Raw genomic sequence first — 26,226 nt, 5'->3', positions numbered from 1 at the left:
TGCTATTACATGAGAAAATTGTAATAAACCTCCGAATTTGATCACTGTTACATGAGAAATTTGAAATTTGAAGTTAATTTGGCTTAAAAATAAAGAATTGGAGGAACAAGGACCAAAATGAGTAAATCAGAGAATGTAGAGGGCGAATGTTATTTTGGTTAGGGATTGAATTGAAACAAATTAAGAAAAAAGATGGAAATTAACCAAAAATAAGAAATTGAAAGACTAGGAACCAAGGAGCAAACGACGCCGAAATTGAAAGATTTAGCTTAAACAAATTGGTCCCATCTCCATGAATCAAGAAAAGATCATATTCTATGATATATTGGCTACAATCACGACACAAGAGATCATGCTTTAACTCTTAGAATCCACTACAGATTCTGAGCCAAACATGCTCTCTCAGTAAGCCTTTCTTCAAAATCGGTGACTGTTTCCTTTTATTCACCTATAAAATGGCAGACAAGGAGGAGAGGACAGAAAAAAACACATTCCAGGAAAGCAAGAGGAAGCTGGCAAGATTACTTCAATATAATAACAATCCTTATAGAACCTTATAGTTAATATGCAGTCTTAGAAGAGTATTGACTAGAATATTTAGAAATAGTACTTTAATATAATAACAATCCTTATAGTTATAATTATGTTATAATTTTTTTTACAAAATATTTTTATTCTAAAACTTTATATTTATTCTAGATTTATTAATCAAACTTTAATTTCAATCTGTTTCTTATTCAGGATTTTTCATGATAAAAAAGTTGTGGTTTGTAGCATCAGCTTTTACTAATTGGATAAAGATCCTGTGCTGATGAAGAGGAAGAAGCAGTCCATGGTCCCTCTGATGACTTCACGACGGACTGAGATTCACTTAAACTTCCATTGACAGAAGATTGAGCAAACTTGTTATGTAAGGCCGTAGCATACCCTGATGGATCACCCAATGTGCTTGGAACCATGACCAGTTCCTCGACATCAGTTTTTCCTTCAAGCATGCTCACTACTGTAGACATTGGAGGTCTAAGTGCTGGAGACTGATTTGTGCATAGCAGGGCTACATTGATCATTCTAACCACTTCTTTCTTGTTGAATTCAGACCCCAATCTTGGATCAACCATCTCCATTATGTCCCCATTTTTCTGTAAATATAGAACCTGAAATAACAAAAAAAAATAGATATATAGCTGACCAAGAGTAAACATGAACAGACAATTAAGAGACTAAATGGGCATAGCTTACCCAATCTAGAAGGCATACAAAATTCTCATCCCTCCTAAATTTGACGTTGTTCATCCCAGAAACAATTTCCAATGCTACAACACCAAAGCTGTATACATCTGCCTTGTAAGTTAAGTAACCATATAATGCATATTCCGGTGCCATGTATCCCCTGCACAGAAAGAATAACTCAGAGACATTTTACTAGTTTGCTTCACTGAAACATGTATAAAAATGCTAAATGTCTATTGTTTGTTTTTGTTTTCGATAGGCAAAATTATATTTCTTGCAGCCTAAACAGGATCAATTTCTTCTATAGTTATTGTTAATGAATTTGTTTTTGTTTATTTACATAGATGTTTATTGATTTATTTGATTAGATGTCAAGATAAATTTTTTGATTTACACTTTGAATTTTTTTTATAAAAAAAAATATGTTGAAATAGTCTATATAACCAAAAAAATAATTTTAAAAAATAAAATTTATAACTTGCAACAAAGTGCGTACAAGTCAAATATTTAGTAAATAGATAAGCTCACATTGAAAACACACCCCTTGTCTGTGTTGTTACCTATTTTTGGATTTCCACACAAAAAATAAAAAAAATAAAAAAATAAAAAATTATAAAGGATGCTGGAATGCCCACAAAATGGCTAGAAATTGGTTGAGGAGATTCAAAATACAAGAAATGAAATTTGACAGTATATTTTTGACTGATGAGAGTCCTGTTAACAAAGAAAATTCAAGTTGAAGAAAAAAAGTCAAAAATCAAAAGTTTATGGACTCAATTAAATTTTATCAATGGTTTAATTGAGTTATGGAGGGTTTGATTGAAAGAAAAATTAATGTTTAAGTTAATTTAGGCTTTTATTGGAAGAAATTAAAGTTCTAGGGTCAAATTAAAATTTTTAAGAGTTGATTTAGTCAAATCAAGGGCTAAATTGAACAAATTGGAAGTTTATTGATGAATTGAGGGTTAAATCGCATAAATAAAAAAACAAAGACTATCTTGTAAATGGCGCCAAAATCAAGGGATCCAATTATAAGTTTTCCAGGGGTTTGATTACAAAATTGTGAAACTACAAGGACCAAATCAAAATGGCCATTTGAATGGGAGAGACAGAGACGTTTCATGAACAACTGTTCATCGTCTTCTCCTGCAATGGTTTCAACAATAAAATTTTGGAGACGTTTCACCATTAAAAGCATTGAAATCTGCCGTTACCAGTACAAGGCTGTCTCTGCCTTATAAAAGCAGAAGAAAAGAGTAGCAAGAAAGAAGGGGGAGGAAAAGAAAAGGAAAAAAAAAAAGGAGAGGAAAACACAGAAACCGGAGGAAGAAAAAAAAACAAGGAGAACGAATGGAGAGAGGGTGAATATTTGTTTATAGAGAAGTTGATGAACAAAAAAAAAGAAAGGGGGACAAAGGGGAGAGGAAGAAAAAAAACAGAGGGAAGCATTGCCTGCCAACGCACAGAGAGAAAGAGAGAGACAGACGCAGAGAGAGGGAGAAAGAGAGAACAGAGGAAGGAGAAAGAGAGAACAAAAGCAGACGAGAAAAAAAAAACAGAGGCCGGTGCCAGCTTCGCCTCTATGCTGCCCTGTAGAAAGGAGGCCTGATTTCATTTTGAGCTGATTTCGGCCCAGTTTTCTTTTGGACCGAGTCCGGCTCAGTCATAAAAAGATAAAAAAAAAAAACATGTTGGAGAATATGTGATTTTTCTGCATATTTTTCTGCTGAATTTTGCTTAGTATTGGTTTGTATTGTTATATGGTAAAGATACAAATCTAGTATTAAGATACCTTGTTTTTGTCAAAACATTGAAAAATTTTAAAAAATGTGTTTTTATGCATACAATCAAGTCTCTTGAAAAAAAAATCATATTATATTTTCATACAACAAAGAAAATTTCAAAAATATGTATTAGCATGCATTTTGGTTTTGATAACTAATTTATTAAAGTCACGAGAACTAGACCAATATTTTAAAATTTCAAAAAATTTATTTTGTTTTTTTTTAGTATTTGGGATTACGACCTTATACGTAAGATGTATTCCAGTTATTAAATTCTGTTGTTGACATTAGAACAGTTAGGTTTTACTCGATAAGATAAGAATTTCTTTACCGAGGAAGACTTTTTTTAAACCATAGACGGACCAATAACTACAAAACACAAAAATACCTTAGATTTTATCAGACAATAAAACAATGCAGCTTACCTTAGGTAGGGCGTATTTGGGGTGCTAATACTTTCCCTTTACGCAATCATACCCCGTACCCGATTTCTGAGACCAATTAGGGTTTCTATTGACCAAAATACTAGGTGGTGACTCCCATTTTAATTTTTCACTGATAAAAGACAAGAATTCCATATCTTCCTATATTTTCCATATAGATAGATAATACAATTTTAAGAGTGGATATTTTCGTCGCGACGTTGCACACATGTGACAGTCTGTATTAGACCACTTGTGCCCTTACATTTTATCTCTTAGTCAACGCGAGAATTGGTAGGTCAAAAATAAATAATAAATACCATATGGATGCTTGATACTTGATTGATTATTTATGGATATCTAATTTTTTTTACTTGATGGATATTGGATAGGGTATGGAATCAAGAAATCTAACATGCAAATACCCATTTTTATCCCTACCAACTCGAGAGTCGACCTGAGGCAAAGCTCAAGTCACAAGCTGTGAAGGTCAACCTGGATTTACCTTAAAAATTTTCAAAAAAGTATAAAAGCAACTTTTTTTAACAAAATAAATTCAAAATAAGTCAATGGGCTTTTTACTGACTTAGATTGGGTTAATCATTTTTCTATTTTTTTAAAACTCAGATTGTCCAGACCCCAAGTTATTCGGGTTCCATGTCAACTCGCCAGTCTAGTCTAGGTTTAATAACTAGAGTTATTATAATATTATTAATTTCAACACACAATATAGACTAAAGTAAAATGTGTGTAATTTGAAAATAATACATATTAAGGGCAAAATAGATTTTTTCATATTTTATTCTATTTTGTTTACCATAATCAACACATGATACAATGACACTTACTTTGTCTTGTACACCACTACCAAATATAATTTTGTCTTTATCTTTGTTTTTTTTGTCTTGTCTTTTCTGTCTCCATTGTTTCTGTCTTATCTATCTTGGAACAATTACTAAACACTACCTTAATCTCATTTATTATATGTACTTATTTATAAAAATAAAACAAACAATACAATTAAAAAAAAAACTAAATAGAATTAAAAAAAAAGGCAAATTTGTATAACTAATTCAATTTTTTTTTATTAAATACAATTTATTCATCTAGGTAACAGAAGCTATAGGAGGAGACAAAGGCAGATCTTCACCTTGTCCAAGAGGGCGACAAGGTGGAGCGCAATTACTAGTTAGAGTTGCCACCAACTGCTTGATGATATTCAATTTATTCCTCAATTCAGTCAGCCCTAAGCTGAGTCATCTCAGCTTAAACCTATTCTCATATGATCTCCTGAACGATTGATGATTGATGGCTCGATGCGGATTGTAGGGTTCCAATGATCAAGACATTAGGGATATGGTTAGGGATTCAGTAAAATTGATTTTTATCGAGTCTAGTGATAGATTTCAAAAGGCACTTTTTTCTGTTAGTCAATGGAGAAAACTGGTAGGTCAAAATAATAATAATAAATATCAATAAGAATTTGGAGAGGAAGAATCTAAATAAAGAAGAATTTTGCGTTTACAATTTCATTTGTGTGTGAAATGGAGAAAAGAGAAGCTAAAATTCTTTGAATCCATAAATCCATCAACGAGCCTCATTGTATATATAGATTTCATATTGGAGCCTTACTATGTTAGTTTCTTAAAAAGATGGTATATTTATATTTTTTTTTTTGTCAAAAAATCATCTCAACCCAATAACTTAAGCTTTTAGGCAAGGTCTTAAGATATAATTTATATTATTTTCTAACATACCTCCTCAAGTGAAAGCTCATTGGTTGCACAGGCTCATAATACCTTGTGCTTATTTTTTATCAAATAAATGAAGATGGTGAGATTCGAACTCATGACCACTTGGTTATTAAGCTCTGATATCATGTCAAAGAATAATCTCAACCCAATAGCTTAAGCTGTTAGGTGAGGTCACATGATATGATTTATATAATTCTCTAACACACTCCCTTAAATGAAAGCTCATTGGACTTGAAATTTACACAAGTCCACATCATCTTGTGCTTGACTTTTATCAAATAAATAGGAATGATAAGATTCAAACTCATGACCACTTGGTCATCAAGACTCTGATACCATGTCAAAGAACCATCTCAACTCAATGGTTTAAGCTTTTATATAAATTATCTTGATATAATTTATATTATTCTCTAATAATTTTAGTCTCGTAATTTAAAGAAAGTACGTATCTAAATTTTGTTCCTCGTATAGGAGTAATGAGGATACCTTGGATGGGAAAAATTCAAAGTTTCATGTCATGAAAGAAAGCATGTTTAGCATTGAGACAATTAATGCAAAAAATTATCCTTGTGAGCTTAATAATAAATCATCTACATTTTTATCAATATGGTAAATCAATAAACCTCAGGTGAGAGGGTCAGACACTAAAGATGTGAGGGTCGTGTATTCCATCCATGCACATCGTGTATCCCTTTTTGTTTCTTTGATTAGACTATCCACTTAGCAAGTCATCCAATTTTGATAAGGCCAGGGACCTGCCCTTAATTTTATTGCGATGCTAGGGTGTTTAAGAATATAATAGTTATTATTTTTTAAAATAATAATTATTTAGAGATATATTAAAATAATTTTATTTTTATTTTTTAAAAATAATTTTTGATATCATCATATCAATACAATCTGAAAATAAAAAAAAATTAATTTGAAACAAAAAAAAAACATAAAAAATTAAATTTTTTTCAAAAATATTTTTGTTTTGAAACAGATACATGTTTTTATTTTTTTGTCTAAGAATCATTTGAAATGAGTTCTTTCACTTTCCATTGGCAATTTGTTACCACGAAAGACTCACTACCAAGAAATTAAATCAGAAATGCAAGGAGTGAGTCTATCCAAGAAAGCATGAAGTGGTAGGCTGGTAGCACACAGATGGGTAAAACTTAGGAGTGTCATAGGGCAATAATACCCGAGTCAGTAGAGAAGGCGCAAGCAATATGGACATCCAAAAGTTTCATGTAGTGAAAGGCAAGCATGTGTTTTAAGTAGTGAAGGACAAGTTCCAATTAAAGTGACCTGGAAAACAATAAAAGCTTCCCAGCAGAGTATGAACTTTGCTAGCTCATGCATCTTCAATGGAGTATGATGATTTCTTGCCCAATATATACTCTGGCCATGGAAAAAAACCGTTGACCTGGAAAGGAAAAGTTCCAATTAAAGTGACCTGGAAAACAATAAAAGCTTCTCAACAGAGAGGTTGGTTCTGATGAGGTGCTCCATTTATGAACTTCGCTGATGCATCTCCAATGAAGTAATTTGTTGTTACCCCAGTAGTAGTGTTAGTCTGTTAAAATAGCATTTGGTTATTAGACAGTGAGAATATAATAAACATGTATCTGTATGCTAACAATTTACAACTTCTCACCTGGATATTTTATCAACCATCATACATACATCAATTTCTGTCAGTCTACATATTCAACACGATCAAGCTTGTCTAATTCTCTTTCAATCAAAAGTTCGTATGCATGCCCAGTTAGAAGTAGAACTTCTTCCTCTGGTTTTGATACGTTAATTTCCATATTTCTTCTTCAAAAGACGATCTTTAAGATCACAACTCCATAACTATAAACATCTTCTTCAAGTGCTAATCTTATTCCGTTCAGGTACCATATAACCACTCTAGCTATCGTCAAGGTTCTTGTTTTATTAGTAACTAGCAATTTTGCTTGCCCAAAATACAAAACTACGAAGAGCTTGTTAAATAATATTTATGTAATCTTATTTATTAAGAGTAGAATAGTACTTTCAGTTTAACCTATATATATTTTATTTGTATTTAGGTTAAGACTATGCATTCATAATATACAGATTATTCAGAATTCTAGCCTCCTTTTTGTGTTTGATCTCAATAAGTTTAACATGGTATCAGAGCTGGTTTTATGAAACGAGGCTTAATCCCAAATACAGCTTCGTGGATCCAACTTCTAGAGTGATAATTTTGTCTTCCGCTTCTGCAAAATTAGGTATTTCGACAGTTTCTGCAATTATTTTGGTATTTCGACAGTTTCTGTAATTATTTTGGTATTTAGTCTTCCCTTCAGCATCTGCAATTTGGTATTTGCATTCTGTTTTTGCAAATTTGTTTTGTGTTTTGGAGTAATCGTATAATTTCGAGAAGAGATTTGTTTAGTTTCTACAATTTAGTATTTTGTTTTCGCTGCTTTTGCATTCTGGTTATTTGTGATTGCTGATTATGGCTACTGAAAGAGATGATTCAATTCAGTTTGTGAGTGTGAGGTTGGATGGGAAGAATTATTCGTATTGGAGTTATGTGATGAGAAATTTTCTTAAGGGTAAGAAGATGTGGGGGTATGTTTGTGGGACTTATATGATACCTAAGAATGTTGAGGAGGGAGATGTTGTTTTGATAGATACATGGGAAGCAAATAATGCAAAGATCATTACTTGGATCAACAATTCTGTTGAACATTCGATAGGTATGCATGTGGCGAAGTATGAGACAGCAAAAGAGGTTTGGGATCATCTACAAAGGTTATTCACACAATCAAATTTTGCAAAACAGTATCAATTAGAGAATGACATACGAGCTCTTCATCAGAAGAATATGAGTATCCAAGAGTTTTATTCTGCTATGACAGATCTTTAGGATCAATTGGCTCTTACAGAATCGGCAGAATTAAAGGCATGTGGTGCCTATATTGAGCGTAGAGAGAAGCAACGATTGGTACAGTTTTTAACAGTACTTCACAGTGATTTCGAAGGACTTAGGGGTTCAATTCTGCATCGTTCTCCATTGCCTTCTGTTGACTTTGTTGTTAGTGAGTTATTGACTGAAGAAATACGTCTTCAGTCTTATTCTAAAAAGGTAATTTTTTCTGCTTCGAATCCTTCAGTATTAGCAGTGCCTTATAAGCCATTCTCTAATCATCAGAATAAGCCTTACACAAGGGTTGGCTTCGATGAGTGCAGTTTCTGTAAGCAGAAAGGTCATTAGAAGGCTCAGTGTCCTAAGTTGAGACAATAGAATCAAGCTTGGAAGTCTGGCAATCAGTTACAATCTAATGCTCATAGACCACCTCAGGGTTATAAACCACCACACCACAATACTGCAGCAGTAGCTTCCTCAAGCTCTATTACCGATCCTAATATTTTGGCTGAGCAATTTCAGAAGTTTCTCTCCTTGCAGCCACAAGCAATGTCCGCTTCTTCTTCCATAAGTCAGTTGCATCATAGTTCCTCAGGTATGTCACACTTTGAATGGGCCTTGGATTCTGGTGCTTCTCATCATATGTCTCCATTCCTGTTATGACTGCTGATGGCACTCCTATGCCCTTAGCAGGTGTTGGTTCTGTTGTCACACCTCACTTGTCTCTCCCTAATGTTTATCTTATTCCAAAACTCAAATTGAATCTTGCGTCTGTTGGTCAAATATGTGATTTTGGTGATTATTTAGTCATGTTTTCTGGTTCATTTTGTTGTATACAGGATCTGCAGTCTCAGAAGCTGATTGGGACAGGCCGTAGAGAGAATGGACTATATATTTTGGATGAGTTAAAAGTGCCAGTTGCTGCTGCTGCCGCTGCTGCTACTACCGTTGATTTGTTTTCCTTTCGTTTGAGTCTTTCATCTTCTAGTTTTTATTTATGGCATTCCCGTCTAGGTCATGTTTCATCTTCTCGTTTGAGATTTTTGGCATCCACAGGAGCTTTAGGAAATTTGAAAACTTGTGACATTTCGGATTGTAGTGGATGTAAATTGGCAAAATTTTCCGCCTTACCTTTTAATCGAAGTATTTCTGTTTCTTCTTCACCATTTGATTTGATTCATTCTGATGTATGGGGACCTTCTCCTGTTGCCACAAAAGGAGGGTCTCGATATTATGTCTCTTTTATTGATGATCATACTCGTTATTGTTGGGTTTATTTAATGAAACATCGTTCTGAATTTTTTGAGATATATGCAGCTTTTCGAGCTCTTATCAAAACTCAACATTCTGCTGTGATTAAATGTTTTAGGTGTGATTTGGGTGGGGAATACACCTCTAATAAATTTTGCCAATTGCTTACCTTAGATGGAACCATCCACCAAACTTCTTGTACAGATACTCCTGAGCAAAATGGTGTTGCTGAAAGAAAACATAGGCACATTGTTGAAACTGCTCGTTCTCTCTTGTTGTCTACCTTTGTTCCTAGTGAGTTTTGGGGAGAAGTTGTTCTTACTGCTGTATGTTTAATTAATACAATTCCATCTTCTCATAGTTTGGGTCTATCTCCTTTTGAAAAGTTATATGGGTATGTTCCTGATTATTCCTCATTTAGAGTCTTTAGTTGTACTTGTTTCGTTCTTCATCCTCATGTAGAACGAAGTAAGTTATCCTCTCGATCCGCTATTTGTGTTTTTCTAGGCTATGATGAAGGTAAAAAGGGTTATCGTTATTTTGATCCAATAACTCATAAACTTTATGTCTCATCATATTGTCTTCCTTGAGCATATACCTTTCTTTTCTATTCCATCCACTACTCATAACCTGACCAAATCTGATGTTATTAGTATAGATCCATTTTTTGAGGATTCTGATAATGATATCTCTCCCCATGTTCGATCAATTTGTACTCATAACTCTGCAGGTACTAGTACTTTACTCTCTAGCACACCTGAAGCTCCATTCTCATCTACAGCCCCTCAAGCTTCATCTGAGATTGTGGATCCACCTCCACGTCAGTCTATCCGTATTCGTAAGTCTACAAAACTACCAGATTTTGCTTATTCTTGTTATTCTTCATCATTTACTTCCTTTTTAGCTTCTATTCATTGTATCTTTGAGCCCTCTTCCTATAAAGAGGCAATTCTTGATCCGTTTTGGCAGCAAGCTATGGATGAGGAACTTTCTGCTTTGCATAAGACAGATACTTGGGATTTGGTTCTTCTACCTCCTGGTAAGAGTGTGTTGGTTGTCGTTGGGTGTATAAGATCAAGACTAATTCTGATGGGTCTATTGAGCGATACAAAGCTAGGCTGGTAGCAAAAGGATACTCTCAACAGTATGGTATGGACTATGAGGAGACATTTGCCCTAGTTGCAAAAATGACCACTATTCGTACTCTTATTGCTGTAGCTTCGATTCGTCAATGGCATATTTCTCAGCTTGATGTTAAAAATGCCTTCTTGAATGGAGATCTTCAAGAAGAAGTTTATATGGCACCCCCTCCCGGTATTTCACATGACTCTAGATATGTTTGTAAGCTTAAGAAAGCATTATATGGTCTCAAACAAGCACCCCGTGCTTAGTTTGAGAAATTCTTTATTGTGATCTCATCTCTTGGCTTTGTTTCTAGCAGTCATGATTCTGCTCTTTTTATTAAGTGCACTAATGCATGTCGTATCATTCTGTCTTTATATGTTGATGACATGATTATTACTGGTGATGATATTGATGGTATTTCAGTTTTGAAGATAGAGTTGGCTAAACGATTTGAAATGAAGGATTTGGGTCATCTTCGATATTTCCTGGGTATTGAGGTAGCATATTCACCTAGAGGTTACCTTCTTTCTCAGTCGAAATATGTTGCAAATATTCTTGAGCGGGCTAGACTTACAGATAACAAGACTGTTGATACTCCTATTGAGGTTAATGCAAGGTACTCTTCTTCTGATGGTTTACCTTTGATAGATCCTACTTTATACCGCACTATTGTTGGGAGTTTGGTATATCTCACCATTACTCGTCCAGATATTGCATATGTTGTTCATGTTGTTAGTCAGTTTGTTGCTTCTCCTACTACTGTTCACTGGGCAGCTGTTCTTCGTATTTTGTGATATCTTCTGGGTACAGTTTTTCAGAGTCTTTTACTCTCATCCACCTCTTCCTTGGAGTTGCGTGCATACTCTGATGCTGATCATGGTAGTGATCCCACAGATCGCAAGTCTGTTATCGGGTTTTGTATCTTTTTAGGTAATTCTCTTATTTCTTGGAAGAGCAAGAAACAATCTATTGTTTCTCAATCATCCACCGAAGCAGAATATCGTGCCATGACATCTACCACCAAAGAGATTGTTTGGTTACGTTGGTTACTTGCTGATATGGGAGTTTCCTTTTCTCATCCTACTCCTATGTATTGTGACAACCAGAGTTCTATTCAGATTGCTCACAAATCGATTTTTCATGAGCGAACTAAGCACATTAAGATCGATTGTCATCTTACTCGTCATCATCTCAAGCATGGCACCATTACTTTGCCTTTTATTCCTTTTTCCTTGCAGATTGCAGATTGCAGATTTCTTTACCAAGGCGCATTCCATCTCTCGTTTTCGTTTTATGGTTGGCAAACTCTCGATGCTTATAGCTGCCGCATCATGAGTTTGAGGGGAGATGTTAAATAATATTTATGTAATCTTATTTATTAAGGGTAGAATAGTACTTTCAGTTTAACCTATATATACTTTATTTGTATTTAGGTTAAGACTATACATTCATAATATACAGATTATTCAGAATTCTAGCCTCCTTTTTGTGTTTGATCTCAATAAGTTTAATAGAGCTAAAGGAGGATTTTTTCTGAAATCGATTTGCAATCCAGACGAGTGTGTTATCAGGTTAACCGATCAGCTATATTCATATGGTAAATCAATTCTTGTGGATAGAATGGCCCGAAGGGGATAGCCATGAATGTAAACCGTGTGAAATGAATGCTTTGTTTGCTAACAGTAGGAACTTTAGTACAGGTCCTGCCATCCGAGACCCACCTTCGACGTCTAAAAATCAACCCCTAGTATCGCTGTCTTATTTAATTTAAATTTTTTTTTGTCACGGGTGACGTCTAAATCAAACCCTAATATCACTGTTTAACCCTCATGTTTTTTTTCTCAGGAATGTTTGTATTGTCAAGGATGTTTGTAAATTTAATAGGAGTTATTTCCTAAAATAAGTTTTGTTAAAAAATATATTACAATAATATTTTTTAAAAATATATATTTGATATTAATAAAAAATAAATTTATTATAAAAATGCACGACAAAGAACTGATACAGCATTACATAGGAAATGGCAGTAGAAAAAAGAGGCAATAAGTAGCTGCATCAGTGCTTTGTCATACATTTTTCAAATCTGATGATCATCAGATTCAACACCCTCAATATCAGAATCTTTATCAAATCGACTTGGACATTTTCTGGAACTATCAACAAATTCTAAAATTCCATGACTCTCAATAAGAATTTTCATTTGAAATTGCCATATGAGATAGTTTGTATCATCAAGCTTCGCTGTTATAGCAGTAGAGATTGCAGGAAGCAAAGAAGTGATGGGAGATTGGATAATCTGAAGTTGAGAACTAGTCACCATTGTAGAATGCAGGAAGTGAAAGAAGAAAATTGAAGATTGTAATGATCGGTGAAGTAATAGAAAACTAAAGTTTTGAAGAAGAGAATCTGTTAGGCAATATATCAAATAGTTGATAGGCACATCAACAAGTACACAAGAATTACATGAAGAGAATGAGAATAAAGCTAGAATTCAGAAGTTAATGGCCACAAGATCAAAAATTCCAACGCTCTGATACCATGATAGACAGATAATATTGATATAGAGATGAAACAGAAATGAAGAAATGATAAAGAGTATAAAGGAAGAAGGACAATGAATCTGTTTGCACAGAGAAGCAGAAGACGAAATTCATGCACTGTTATATTATTGTTTTTGCTTGACTGTTTATATTATTAATCCTCAGTTTATATATACAGTATTGGAAAGATACTACACGAAGAATATTCTTTCTTTTACATTCAATATAATGCTAACAGATTTTCTTTTACTAACAAACAATATTAACAAAATACTAACAATATTAATAGCTAATCTTCTGGTACTTGGCACCATTAGTACCGTTGATATCTTTACAATGTTCAGGAATTAGTCGTGGCCGATCCAAGTACATTTGGCGATTCATTGAGGTTTAAGAGTTTCCAAGGCAACTCTGATCAATCTTCAGTCCTGGGTATCGACGAAATTCAGTCCCTCGTGCGTTCATCAGATAGAATAATATGGGATGGTCCTTCATCTTCATCAACCCAGGATCTGTATCGTGATCATTAATAATGATCCTAACATGTACGGATGCCCATTAATAGTCTTCTCAGGGTCACAATCTTACAACTGAAATGAGTCACTTTGTATAGAATTAAATAAATATCTTCAAATAAGCTGTATATGACTTGACAGAAGTCATAAGATAGGTTTATTATATTGCTTTCTATACTTGTTTAAAGTGATTTTTATTTAAAAATATATTAAAATAAATTTTTTTTAAAATTATTTTGATATTATTACTGTGAAAATGATTCAAAAATATAAAAAAATTTAAATTAAAAAAAAACTACAAAAATAAACACTATCTTTCTCAATTGGTGTATCAATGTTTAATTTTATGAAAAAAATTGAATAAAAAATAACATAAACCATATGAAATCTCAAGGGTTTTTTTGTTAAAAAATAAAAATAAAAATAAAAATTATTGCAATCATAATATTTTTTACCCCCTACAAAATAATTATCAAAGCTGTCGTGATATTCCATTAATATAACTTATTGAATTTTAATTATTTTAATGGAAACAACGCAGTCTAAAATTCAATAGGTACCAACACAATTTTAAAATAAAATAAAATAAAGGGTTTCACTATTCTTTAAACGAGTAATACTCGTTTTAATAAAATAAAAATATTTAAAGGATTAGAAAATAATATAAATTATATTTTAAAATTTTATTTAATAATTTAAATCATTGAATTGAAATGATTTTTTAACACATCACAACCCTTTAAATTATTTATTTGTATTTTTAGTTTTAGAAGGTGCACAGCTAGAAGCAGCATAATTAACTCTTTAATTATTTTATTGAGAAAATTACTTAGGGCAGTATTTTTTCTTAATTTTTTCATAAATTATATTTTATATTACAGGTAAACACATAATTCATATATGAAACAACTAAAATATTCCTTAACTTTTTTCACCATTTCCTTTTTTTATTTCTTTTCTTTATCCTCTCCAGGAGACTTTTGTGAAAAACTATACTAGGGGTCTTTGGGTTGCGATATAACCTGTTTTTCATTACTTTTGTGGAAAATTTATATTTTATTAATATAAAAAAAATTAAAAATATTATTATAATATATTTTTTAACAAAATTTATTTTAAAAAAATAACTCATCAAATTTACAAACCCTTGACAATACAAACATCCATGACAAAAATAAAAAAGGGTTAAACAGTGATATTAGGGTTTGATTTAGAGTTTTAGACGTCTTTTTTTTTGGTAAGCGAGTTTTAGACGTCACCCCTGACAAAAAAGAAAAAAAGTTAGACAGTGATTTTAGGGGTTGATTTAGACGTCGAAGGTGGGTCTCGGACGGCAGGACCTGTACTAAAGGTGGATCTCATAGGAGCTTTAAAGCATGGGAGTGGTCCAAAGGCATTGGTTGATATTCACTAAATGCAATGGTGGAATTTTCAAAGCAAAAAAATTGATAGAACAACGAATCTCATTACCGGAAAGCAAAATTGTTAGCATACAGAAACATTAGCATGGCAAAATGCTGGTCCCAACAAAAATAATTCGCTGCCAATAATGCAGACCGACAGAAATTGATTTTCTTTTTTGGATTTGAGGAAACATCATCATCTAAAAAGCACATTTTATGAGCCCAGAATTAAAAGAGAATTAGACAAGCTTCTTCGTGGTGAATATGCAGACTGACAGAAATTGATGTGTGTGTGAGAAGTTATAAATGTACAATATCTCACTTGTACATAAACTTTACGAAGTAAATTCTTGTATTTTTAATATACTATAAATAATAAACTGAAAATCATTTGTTAATGTTTTTTTTTTTTTTTTAAGTTTCTCTAACATACAGAGCACTAAAAAATAAGATATAAAAGTATAATAATGGGAAAAAAAGAGCTTATTTTAGTTTATTTTATAAAATGCAACTATACATATAATATAAATACTTTAAATATAATATTATAGACTTGTTAAATATTCTAATTAATATTTATTTTTAAATACTTTAAACGCTTGTACCAAGTCAATAGAAGACTTAGAAGTCAATTGCCATCAGGGATATACAAGGGGTATATTTTAAAGTATTTTTTATTTTAAAATATTAAATTAATTGTTTTTAAAAGTTTTTAAAATATTTTAATATAAAAAATAATAAATTTTTAAAAAAATCATATAACACAAAATCTAGGCAGGCTTGAGTCCCCACTGGCCGACGTCTCATGCATTATTGTCCTTCTGTCTCCATTCCAGCCTGTGGCGGGTTTTTGTGAATCTTGGCCATGGTCGCAGCTGGAAGGCTAGGAACATGATTAATTCCTTGCATTAATGGAAGGATATTTTGGTTTTTCAAAAATATTTTTCAGCTAAAAATATATAAAAACTTCTCTCAATGCTTTGTGTATTTGGTATATTAGTTTTTTTAATTATAAGAACTTCTTTCAATGCTTTTCTTTGTGTAGCTATAAATCTTTTTTTATTTAATTAAGATCTTTTGACTTTGTATACCAATTTATTGTCTTCTTATTATTATATAATAATGGAAACAATCAGCCTTTTCGGCTTGGCGAAGTAAATAATTTTTTATTATTTTTTTTAAAATTGTTTTCATCAATAATATGTTTTTTAAATGAACTCATCAAAATTATTAAATAACACAGTTCAGATAATTACATAAAACAATCAATAAAAACTTAATAATTTCTGTTATTCATAGCGATATATAAACTCGTGATACATTGTTTATTCCTATTTGTTTGAAATGATTGACAAGATGCTTAGATGTGTTTGATTTAGACTTTGTTTGGGAAGTAGTGTCCATGTTCCCAAACCATAGTTATTAAACCCGGCCCGGCCCGGCCCGGCGGGTCGACCCGGGACCCGGCCGACCCGGTGGCTGGACTGGTTCGGGTTTATTAAAAGACCGGCCGATGCAACGACCCGGCAGAACCCGGCCGACCCGGACAAACCCGGACGAGACCCGGCGTTTTGGAGTTGGGTCTGCTTGAGATAATTGCAGATCTGGGTTTTGAGATCTTGAGGGTTGGCGTTTGCATAGGCTTGGGTCTAGTTGCGGTCCTTAGGTTTGTCATTATAATATAAAAATATAAAAAAATATTAATTTAAAGTAAAGAAAAATTAAAAAAAAATTAAAAGTATTTTTGAAACGTAAAAATAAAACATGTTTTGACAAGAAAATTCAACCCAATCTAAAAATGACAAAAAATTATCATCACTCAACTTTTATACAATATAAAAAAAATCACATCAATTTATTTGCTCTTTACAATATGAAAAAATCAATAAGAAAAAAAAATTAAGAGAAAAAAAAAATTAAAAATATCTTAAAAAAATATTAAAGAAAAAAAAAATTAGTTGTCAGTATATTGAAAGCTGCTCCGCTATGCGTTATTCATGATGCTATTGTAAAAAATACTTTAGTTGGGGATGATAATAATACAAATACATTCCGTGCTTTTAACCTAACTCAAACATCTTTATATTTGAAAAAAGATTGTTATTGACCTGTTGTGGAGTACAGACCAATATGCTAACTGGTATATTATTACGTAATGATTATTTTTTTAAAAATATATTGAGATAATATTTTTTTTATTTTTTAAAATTGATTTTTTATATCATCACATCAAAATAATACAAAAAAATAAAAAAAAATATTAACTTGAATTAAAGAAAAAAATAAAAAAAATTTTCATATCAAGTTAGGTTGGATTTTCTTATTAAAACATGTTAGAAAGTTTTGAAGTATTTTTGATAAGAAAATCCAACCTAACTTGATATGAAAACAAATTATCATCACCTAATTTTTATACAATATTAAAAGAGTAATATAAATTTAATTTTTCTTTACCATATAATAAAAGAATTAAATAAAAAACAAATTTAAAAATAAAATAAAATAAAATTAAAAATATCTAACACCCAATAAAATTCAATAGTATTAGGTTTGACTCCTAACCCCACCTAACAGTGGTGTGCCTGCTGAAAGCATACAAGACAAGGTAAGAAAGACCCCACATCATGAAAGGTCGACTATAATAATGCATCAAGCTCTCTCCTGGCAGCCTACTAATTAACTCTTGAAGTGGATTGCAGGCTAAGGAAGATGGCTCCTGCACTCTCTGATATTTTGAGACTCACATCTAGCTTCCTTCTGCTTATGTTACTAATGTTTTGCATGGGAGCAATTAACTTGGAGGCCCAAGATGTGAGCCCTGCTCCTGATGAAGGTACCTATATATATATATATAATTTGATTTTCATACACTCTTCGATAACGCAGTCATCAAATGTGATTGTATTGCCGAATTCTGTAACCATGTTAGTAATGGCATCATGCAGTGATTTTCTTACAGAATTCTGTGTTTTTTTGCAAACATTTCTTGGCAAGGCATTGTAGAAGCCACCGGCTAATCATCCCAGAATTAGAAGTTGAGATTTAATTTTGATTTATGCAGTGGAAGCTCTACTTGAAGTAGCAACACAACTAGGCAAAAAAGGCTGGAATCGCAATATGAAACTGTGCAATGATACAATTTTACCTCCAAAGCTAGAAGCTGACAATAAAGTTGTTTGCAACTGCTCGTTTCCTGGGGGTGTGTGCCATGTTATTGCCATGTATATCTCTTCACTTACCACTCCATGCTTTTATTTTCAATTTTAATTTGAGGTGTGAAGGATTCTGACGGGGCCAGTCCAGGGAATTAACAAATTACTAACTGTGTGGCGAAGCAGTCACACTCATAATGCTTCATAATTTTTGCTCGATTCTTTTTATTAAGTTATATATACCAATATCATGTAATTTTTTTTTTTCTTGATTTCAACATTAGATATGTTGGTAGTGGTATTTTTTATATATATTTTTATAAATTTATTTTAATTTTATGATTTAAGTTGTAGGTTTAGCAGATTAACTCGGATTAACTTTTTTAATTTTTTTTTATTTTTTTTAAATTTAATATTTTTTTAATTGGAATTAGTCAATTTTTTTTTATTTAATTTCTTTGAGGTTATCTCGATCTTATTACTTAGATCATGGGTTTGATAGGTAAACTTGGGTTGATTCGGTTTATTTTTTAGTCATTTTTTAATTATTGTTTTTTTATTTTACCCTTCAACAATTGATTTTGTTTTTCAATTTTATCCTTTACTATTAGGCTTTTTGAGAATCGAGTTTTTTAGTTTTTTTTTTAATTTGATTTCCGTTGAGTTATTTCTGTCTAAATGATTTGGTTTTTTCTTTTTCTTTTTCATTTCAACTTTCAACATTAGATGTAGCTTTGTAATTTAATTTTTTTATTTGCTTTTTTATGAATTTATTTTATCTCTTGTTCTAGGTTACAGGTTTAATAGATTAGCCCAAGTTAACTTATTTTTTTTTTCAATTGATTTTTTGTACAATTTCAACCTTTAACATCGGGCTGGTTAGAAATTGAACTTCATATTTTTTTTTTTAATTTTTTTCTTTTGAGTTATCCCGATCTCATAATTCGAGTTGTTGGTTTGGAGGTTGACCGTGGTTGACTTGGGTAGGTTTTTTTGTTTTTTTTCTTTTCTATTTTATCATTTAACATTAAATTCCTTAATAATTGACCTTTATAATTTATTTTGATTTTTTTGTTTATAATTCGAGTTGTTGGTTTGGAGGTTGACCGTGGTTGACTTGGGTAGGTTTTTTTTGTTTTAATTTTATCATTTAACATTAAATTCCTTAATAATTGACCTTTATAATTTATTTTGATTTTTTTTCTATAAAGTTAACATAATCCTCGGTTACAAACTTAACATGTTAACTAAGATTGATTTAATATATCATTGTCTTAATATTTTTTTAAAAAAGTAAAGGAGCTGATGGGTGCATGTGTTCTTGCATTGCAGATATCTCAAAATGCAAGATCTTGACGGTACTCTCCCAAAGGCTATCGAGAAACTTCCGCACCTTAAACATCTGTAAGCAGTGCTTCAAATTATTACGTTTCTACAGATTTATCGTGAATTTGCATCGTATGATTCAGTTTTATTATAACTTAATTTATCGGCTCTGCAGAGGTCTTTGGGCCAACTACCTGAGTGGCAATATACCACCTGAATGGGCTAATACCAAGCTGGAAACATTGTAAGAAAATTCTGCATTCATGTTTTCTAGCCAAGGAATTGCTTACTCATAATTAATAGATTGTATAAACAACAGGTCTGTCGGCGTGAATAACTTGAAAGGAAAGATTCCTGGCTATCTGGGAAGGATTACCACACTTAGTTACCTGTATGCATTTTTCTACTAGTCAATTTCTTGTCTTTTAATTTTATTTATTTAAATCTGTTCAATTGTTTAGTCAGGAGTAATCCTGAGAGTTGGCATTTATGCAGGAACATTCAGAACAACATGTTTTCTGGAACTGTTCCCCCTGAGCTTGGAGGCTTGGTTAACCTGAAGAATCTGTCAGTTCATTCAAGCTTTTGTATTAGAAATTAAGTCCTAACTGATTATTGAATGCTAAGTGTTTTTCTCCTTTTGTGATTGCAGAATTCTCAGTGCCAATTATCTCACTGGAGAGTTATCACCGGCTCTGACTAATCTGACCGGATTGAAGGAACTGTAGGTTCTCATTTCTCATGGTTTTCGTGTATCCTACTCATTAGTTGCAGTATTTGATTTACAGATGCATCTCTTTACTCTCCAAGTTTCATGATTCTGTGTTTTCCGTTCGGCGAATGCAGAAGGCTTAGCAGCAATAACTTCACTGGAAGAATACCTGATTTTAGTCAGAGCTGGAAACAACTTAATATATTGTATGTGCTAGTTTCTACAACAAGGTCTGAATCTCATCAGTGAAGCAGAACCCTAATCCCCCTTTAATTTTGTATTAACAGAGAGATCCAAGCTGGTGGTTTCACTGGACCCATTCCTTCAAGCATCTCTCTCTTGACTAATCTAACTGATCTGTAAGATATTTGTTTTAAATTTATGGTCCCAGTTACAAGTTTAATCCTGAACATCTCACATTTTTATGTTGCCTACTATTGAGCAGAAAAATAAGTAACTTACTTGGAGATGGTTCAGAGTTTCCCAACCTAGAATCTATAGCAGGCATTAAGTATCTGTGAGTTATTCTTGCAGCTGATACTCTCATACCAGGATCAATTTAATTTACAGCACAGTATATATTTAGCTTACATGAAATTATTGTATATTGCAGGTTGTTGAGCAACTGCAACTTGTCAGGAAAGTTTCCCATATATTTGACCAGAATGGCACAGCTGAAAATTTTGTAATTTACTCTATCCATTCTGTCATTCATCTACATGAAGATTGAAGTGTGAATCTCATGGATACTTAGAGCTGCTGTCTTTACATTGCAGCTAAATTATTATTTGTAAATAACTTTCAAAATTAACAATCTCATGGATCTCAGTTTTGGTCTTCAATTTATTTTTTTTCCTTCTTTTCGAAAACAGGGATCTCAGTTTCAACAGATTAAATGGTTCTCTTCCAACAAATTTTGATGGAAATATCTTGGAGAAAATGTAAGTATACTATGTTATATTACCTTCTGAAATTAATGTTTGCCATATGAAAGCATAATTATTAAACCTAAACCAGTCAGATAACCAGTCCAAGAAAATCCAGGACTCGGAGCATGACGAGGGCCAAGATTCTAGTTGAACCATACAAGACATTGAACTTTCAAACCTATTCAACCTGGCCAAACCCTGTCCATACCTGATCGGGTCAATATCTTGTGAAAAGAATGGAACAAAATTAATTTTTTTTTAATAAAAATGTTGACCAGAGCTGATCCAATAGCTCAATCCTTTTTTCAAGTTATTCTCATGGTAGAGTACAGCAATTGTGATGATAAACTTGTCCTCCAGACAGTCTTTTACAATGATAGCCATGGACAAATGTTCAACCAAATGACAATTTTTACTCTTTGCATAGGTATCTTACAAGGAACATGCTTACAGGGCCCATCCCAGATTGGATCGACAAAAGAGATACTCGCTGGTACGTTAGTTTTTTTTTAATTTCTGTATATAAATTATGATTTTTGAGATTTTTGTTTGTAATATATTTTCTTTTTACTCAATTAGAATTATTGAATATTTTATGCATTAACTCTCCCCTGAAAGACAGAAATGATCAACTTCAGTTCGCCTTTATCTGAACATTCTCAACCCAAAAGCTTAATCATGAACTTCAGGTTTCCCTTATCCTATAACAGATGTCTGTAGGTTTAATAATATGTCCTAGTCTTTGAAGATCTATACTGATGAGAAGCTGGAAATCAGATTATCCTTCCCAGTTCCCAGATAGTTTTCAGTACAGCAGTGCATGAATGATCAAACTATCTCCAAGGTTTCATTTAGTTATTTGTCCTTGAATAGAAAGGACAAATAGAGTAGGGACAAAAATGTGTTTGGTTACAGTGACGAAGATGGAGATATAAAAATAAATTTGTATAGTTTTGGATTGAATTTTTATCTGTTAAAATCAGAAAAGACGTGAGGTGAGGACATGTCCTTTCTTTCCCAACTGTCTTCATCTCTACTGTCTATTCATCTCTTCTGCATTGAGATAGCAACCAAAATCTAACATGTGCATGCAATTTTCTAAAAAATGTTTAAGGAAGCTATCTTTGTGTGCAGCCAAAACGATCTTTCTTACAACAATTTTACTTCGGAAGCAAAATGTAGAGAAACACTGTAAGATTGATTTCATTTTTCTTGCCTTGCCTTTGATTTTGAAAGTCTGCTTCTTTTTACATCACCGTTCACTTCATAACCTACAAAACTTAACTCTTCTTGTCTTGGCAGAAATCTGTTCAAAAGTACTTGGGGAGGGAACTATTCGTAAGCTTCTACTTTGATAGATATCTAAAACATAGATCATTTTATTTTCTTCTTCTCTGTCATTTCTTTTAAATAAGCTGATGATTCTATCTGGCCAATATTTCCAGGAAACCTGTTGAGTGCCTGCGTGCTTGTTCTGAAGGCACTCTTAAATTTGTAAAGCTATCCGCTTTCTCATTTCTATATTCATTAGATCATAGCATCTCAGTCATAAACGCAATGGTCTGCATCATCATCCTCTGAAAAGAAATCGAATCTAAGACCTTCAACTGGTGTAGGAATAAACAACCAGTTGATCCCAAAAGCCTAGACAAATGTTAACGGACAAACTTATTCACTAGATAATATTGTCTCTGTCATAAATATAAAGGTCCTATTATGTGTGGACCATCCCATCGTGGCCCTATAACACCTTTGTGTGGGCATTTACATTGTGGGTGCCACCATGATTTCCACTCTAGGAGGAAATGCATTTACAAAATCTTAATTTGCTTTTGTGTTTGATTGTTTCTGTTCTGTTTGGTCCAATTTAGCAGAAGGTCTGATCTTAACATTTCTTGTGTTATAATTTGTTTAAACATATCGGTGGCCATAAACATTTTTATTTCTATATATAGAGCGATATTCAGTGCACATAAATTGTGGGGGACCAGAAGCCACCATTAGAAACACCGTCTACGAAGCAGATGACGAGGCAGGAGGTGCTGCAAAATATGTATCCATAAGAGAGGATTGGCAAATAAGTACCACAGGACATTTCTGGGATATTAATTCTTCCTTGGATAACTACATAGCACAAAACAAGTCCATGCTCAGAATGGACAACTCTGTATTGTACACAAATGCACGCCTCACGCCTTTGTCCCTCACATACTACGTTCGCTGTCTGGTAAATGGGAAATACAAAGTCAAGCTGCACTTTGCAGAGATAGTAATGAGGGATAACAGATCCTACTACAGTCTAGGAAGACGGATATTTGATGTTTATATTCAGGTATCTATTAATTAAAAGATCATAGATTCATTCCTTATGCAATAGGTGACAGCTTAATTGAAGAATTGTTCTCGCAGGACATTGTTGTGCTGAAGGATTTTGATATAGTGAAGGCAGCGGGAGGGGTGGATAAGGTATACATTCATAATTATACAGCACCTGTAACCAATGGAGCTTTAGAGATCCGCCTTCATTGGGCTGGGAAAGGAACCACAAGGTCTCCCACAAAAGGAATATATGGTCCTCTAATATCAGCCATTGATGTGGAATCTGGTAGGTTGACATATAATGGAATGACATGGTAATGAAGTAATAATTAGTACTGTGATCTGACAATACTCGCTCTTGCTGCATTTCTATTTCTGCCTAGACTTCAAGCCTCCTAACAAAGGCAGGAGGAAGAGATTCATTGTCGCTGGGGCTGTGGTTTTGTCACTATTCCTCGTTTTCATACTTCTATCCTCTCTCTGGTGGAAAGGTTATTTGGGAGGAAGGAAATCGAGGGATCGAGGTACAGGTGATACATTTATTTTATTTTGCAAATTCTAGTGAGGAATCCAGTCACTAAAATAACACGGCAATAAACAATTTGCTACATTTGTCAAAGAATTATCTCAATTCAAAGGTTTAAGCTGCTTGGCGGAGCTAAAGGAATGGTTTTATATTACTCTCTAACAATGGCTTTTTCAATGGGAATTATCAATCTCAATGCTGTTTACTTGTAGGACTGCAAAAACCATCTGTGTTCTTCCTTTGATGAATCATTCATGCAGAACAACTAATATATACATATCTCTTTGTTCCTTGGGCAGAACTTGTTGGGTTAGATCTGCTTACTGGTATCTTCACCTTCAGACAAATCAAAGCCGCAACGAATGACTTTGATCCAGCAAACAAACTTGGAGAAGGTGGTTTTGGCTGCGTCTACAAAGTATAGTACAGATTTTTGTTTTCATCTCGCTACTTGTCAACTATATTATTTCTTTTTTCTTATCGAAGCATCAAGGAATGGTTAAGTGAACTTATTTTGTTTGTCTAAAATTATTCTCATTATAGGGAGTACTATCAGATGGCACTCGGATTGCGGTTAAGCAGCTTTCAGCGAAATCAAAACAGGGGAATCGTGAGTTTGTGAACGAAATAGGCATGATTTCTGCTTTGCAACACCCAAGTCTTGTTAGATTGTATGGATGTTGCATTGAGGGGAAACAATTGTTGCTGGTATATGAATACATGGAAAACAATAGCCTTGCACATGTTTTGTTTGGTAGGCCTCTGATCACTTCCCCATAGTATCTTATGTTAAGTAATGAGAAAGAAAACAAGTTCTTTGAATGGCACATAGATAGAATTAGTGTAGAAGAAATTGATGGTTTGATTTATGCATGATGATTACAGGGACAAAGGAAATCAAGGCAACGAAGCTAGACTGGCGTACAAGGCAGAGGATATGTGCAAGTATAGCGAAAGGTCTGGTTTTCCTGCATGAGGAGTCGACACTCAAAATTGTTCATAGAGACATAAAAGGTACAAATATCCTTCTTGACAAGGACATGAACGCCAAGATATCTGATTTTGGAATGGCCAAGCTTGATGACGAGGACAACACCCACATCGACACCAGAGTTGCTGGAACAATGTGAGTTTCTGATATTAACACAAGTGGTTTATTGAACAAACTGTAAGGAAAACACACAAGTATTGTCATTTTTCTAAGATAGCTTTTAGTCTTAAACAGTATGATGCTGTGACTGGGCTCAAGTCTTTTATGCCAAGTACATAAAAATGCCAGTTCAAATCACACACTGCAGGGCTCTAATGGATCAGGGCCTCCCCATCTATGGCTGTGTCCCTCTAAATGAACACACTATTCACATTATCATCCAGGGTTCGAAATCCTGTTGAGGCTGCAAGAAATATAATTTTGCCTATCGAAAACAAAAACAAACAATAGACATTTAGCATTTTTATACATGTTTTAGAGAAGCAAACTAGTAAAATGTCTCCGAGTAACTGAGTTATTCTATCGTGCAGGGGATACATGGCACCGGAATATGCATTATATGGTTACTTAACTTACAAGGCAGATGTATACAGCTTTGGTGTTGTAGCATTGGAAATTGTTTCTGGGATGAACAACGTCAAATTTAGGAGGGATGAGAATTTTGTATGCCTTCTAGATTGGGTAAGTTATGCCTATTTAGTCTCTTAATTATCTGTTCATGTTTACTCTTAGTCAGCTATATATCTATTTTTTTATTATTATTTCAGGTTCTATATTTACAAAAAATTGGGGACATAATGGAGATGGTTGATCCAATATTGGGGTCTGAATTCAACAAGAAAGAAGTGGTTAGAATGATCAATGTAGCCCTGCTATGCACAAATCAGTCTCCAGCACTTAGACCTACAATGTCTACAGTAGTGAGCATGCTTGAAGGAAAAACTGATGTCGAGCAACTCGTCATGGTTCCAAGCACATTGGGTGACCCATCAGGGTTTTCTACGTTCTTACATAATAAGTTTGCTCAATCTTCTGTCAATGGAAGTTTAAGTGAAACTCAGTCCGTCGTGAAGTCATCAGAGGGACCATGGACTGCTTCTTCGTCTTCATCGGCCCAGGATCTTTATCCAATTAGTAAAAGCTGATGCCACGAACCACAAATTGTTTTATCATGAAAAAATCATGAATAAGAAACAGATTAAAACTAAAACAGTCACAAAAGTACTTTTTATAGTTAGTGTTTATATCCTACAGGGAATGGAGTGATTATATGTAATATTGACTTTATTTATGTAAAAATATATATTTTTATTTATAATAATAATTATTTAAGTTTTATTAATGAATCTAGAATAAATAT

At 33.1% G+C, this 26,226-nt stretch overlaps 2 protein-coding genes across 2 annotated transcripts; one reads left to right on the top strand and one right to left on the bottom strand.

Annotated features, from left to right (window-relative positions):
• Nucleotides 1-542: 542 nt before the first annotated feature.
• On the bottom strand, nucleotides 543-1,384 carry LOC118058104 (probable LRR receptor-like serine/threonine-protein kinase At1g07650). Its single transcript, XM_035070802.2, has 2 exons — nucleotides 1,240-1,384; nucleotides 543-1,154 (listed from the first exon to the last, which is right to left on the bottom strand). The coding sequence occupies exons 1-2, from the start codon at nucleotides 1,381-1,383 to the stop codon at nucleotides 777-779; spliced, it is 522 nt and encodes a 173-aa protein (XP_034926693.1). The 5' UTR covers nucleotide 1,384; the 3' UTR covers nucleotides 543-776.
• Nucleotides 1,385-17,620: 16,236 nt separating this feature from the next.
• Nucleotides 17,621-26,011, top strand: LOC118058107 (probable leucine-rich repeat receptor-like serine/threonine-protein kinase At3g14840). Its single transcript, XM_073406541.1, has 22 exons — nucleotides 17,621-17,744; nucleotides 17,973-18,132; nucleotides 19,396-19,467; nucleotides 19,565-19,633; nucleotides 19,709-19,780; nucleotides 19,885-19,956; nucleotides 20,042-20,113; nucleotides 20,236-20,307; nucleotides 20,389-20,460; nucleotides 20,547-20,618; nucleotides 20,715-20,786; nucleotides 20,974-21,042; nucleotides 21,458-21,523; nucleotides 22,476-22,510; nucleotides 22,986-23,362; nucleotides 23,440-23,635; nucleotides 23,733-23,873; nucleotides 24,175-24,293; nucleotides 24,419-24,629; nucleotides 24,761-25,001; nucleotides 25,397-25,547; nucleotides 25,634-26,011. Exons 1-22 carry the CDS (start codon nucleotides 17,621-17,623, stop codon nucleotides 26,009-26,011), a joined length of 2,913 nt encoding a protein of 970 aa, XP_073262642.1.
• Nucleotides 26,012-26,226: the final 215 nt, after the last annotated feature.

This window comes from Populus alba, chromosome 19 (assembly GCF_005239225.2).
Source record: "Populus alba chromosome 19, ASM523922v2, whole genome shotgun sequence".
NCBI lineage: Eukaryota > Viridiplantae > Streptophyta > Magnoliopsida > Malpighiales > Salicaceae > Populus > Populus alba.
This window is presented reverse-complemented; position numbering and strand designations above follow the sequence as displayed.

Bases quoted from the DNA above. Each gene is read 5' to 3' on its own strand.
- LOC118058107 (XM_073406541.1), top strand. From the start codon at position 17,621: ATGGCTCCTGCACTCTCTGATATTTTGAGACTCACATCTAGCTTCCTT. The intron at 19,634-19,708 runs GTAAGAAAATTC...TATAAACAACAG, and splicing joins AATACCAAGCTGGAAACATT to GTCTGTCGGCGTGAATAACT. The intron at 23,874-24,174 runs GTACAGGTGATA...TTCCTTGGGCAG, and splicing joins AAGGAAATCGAGGGATCGAG to AACTTGTTGGGTTAGATCTG.
- LOC118058104 (XM_035070802.2), bottom strand. From the start codon at position 1,383: ATGGCACCGGAATATGCATTATATGGTTACTTAACTTACAAGGCAGAT. The intron at 1,155-1,239 runs GTAAGCTATGCC...TTGTTATTTCAG, and splicing joins TTGTATGCCTTCTAGATTGG to GTTCTATATTTACAGAAAAA.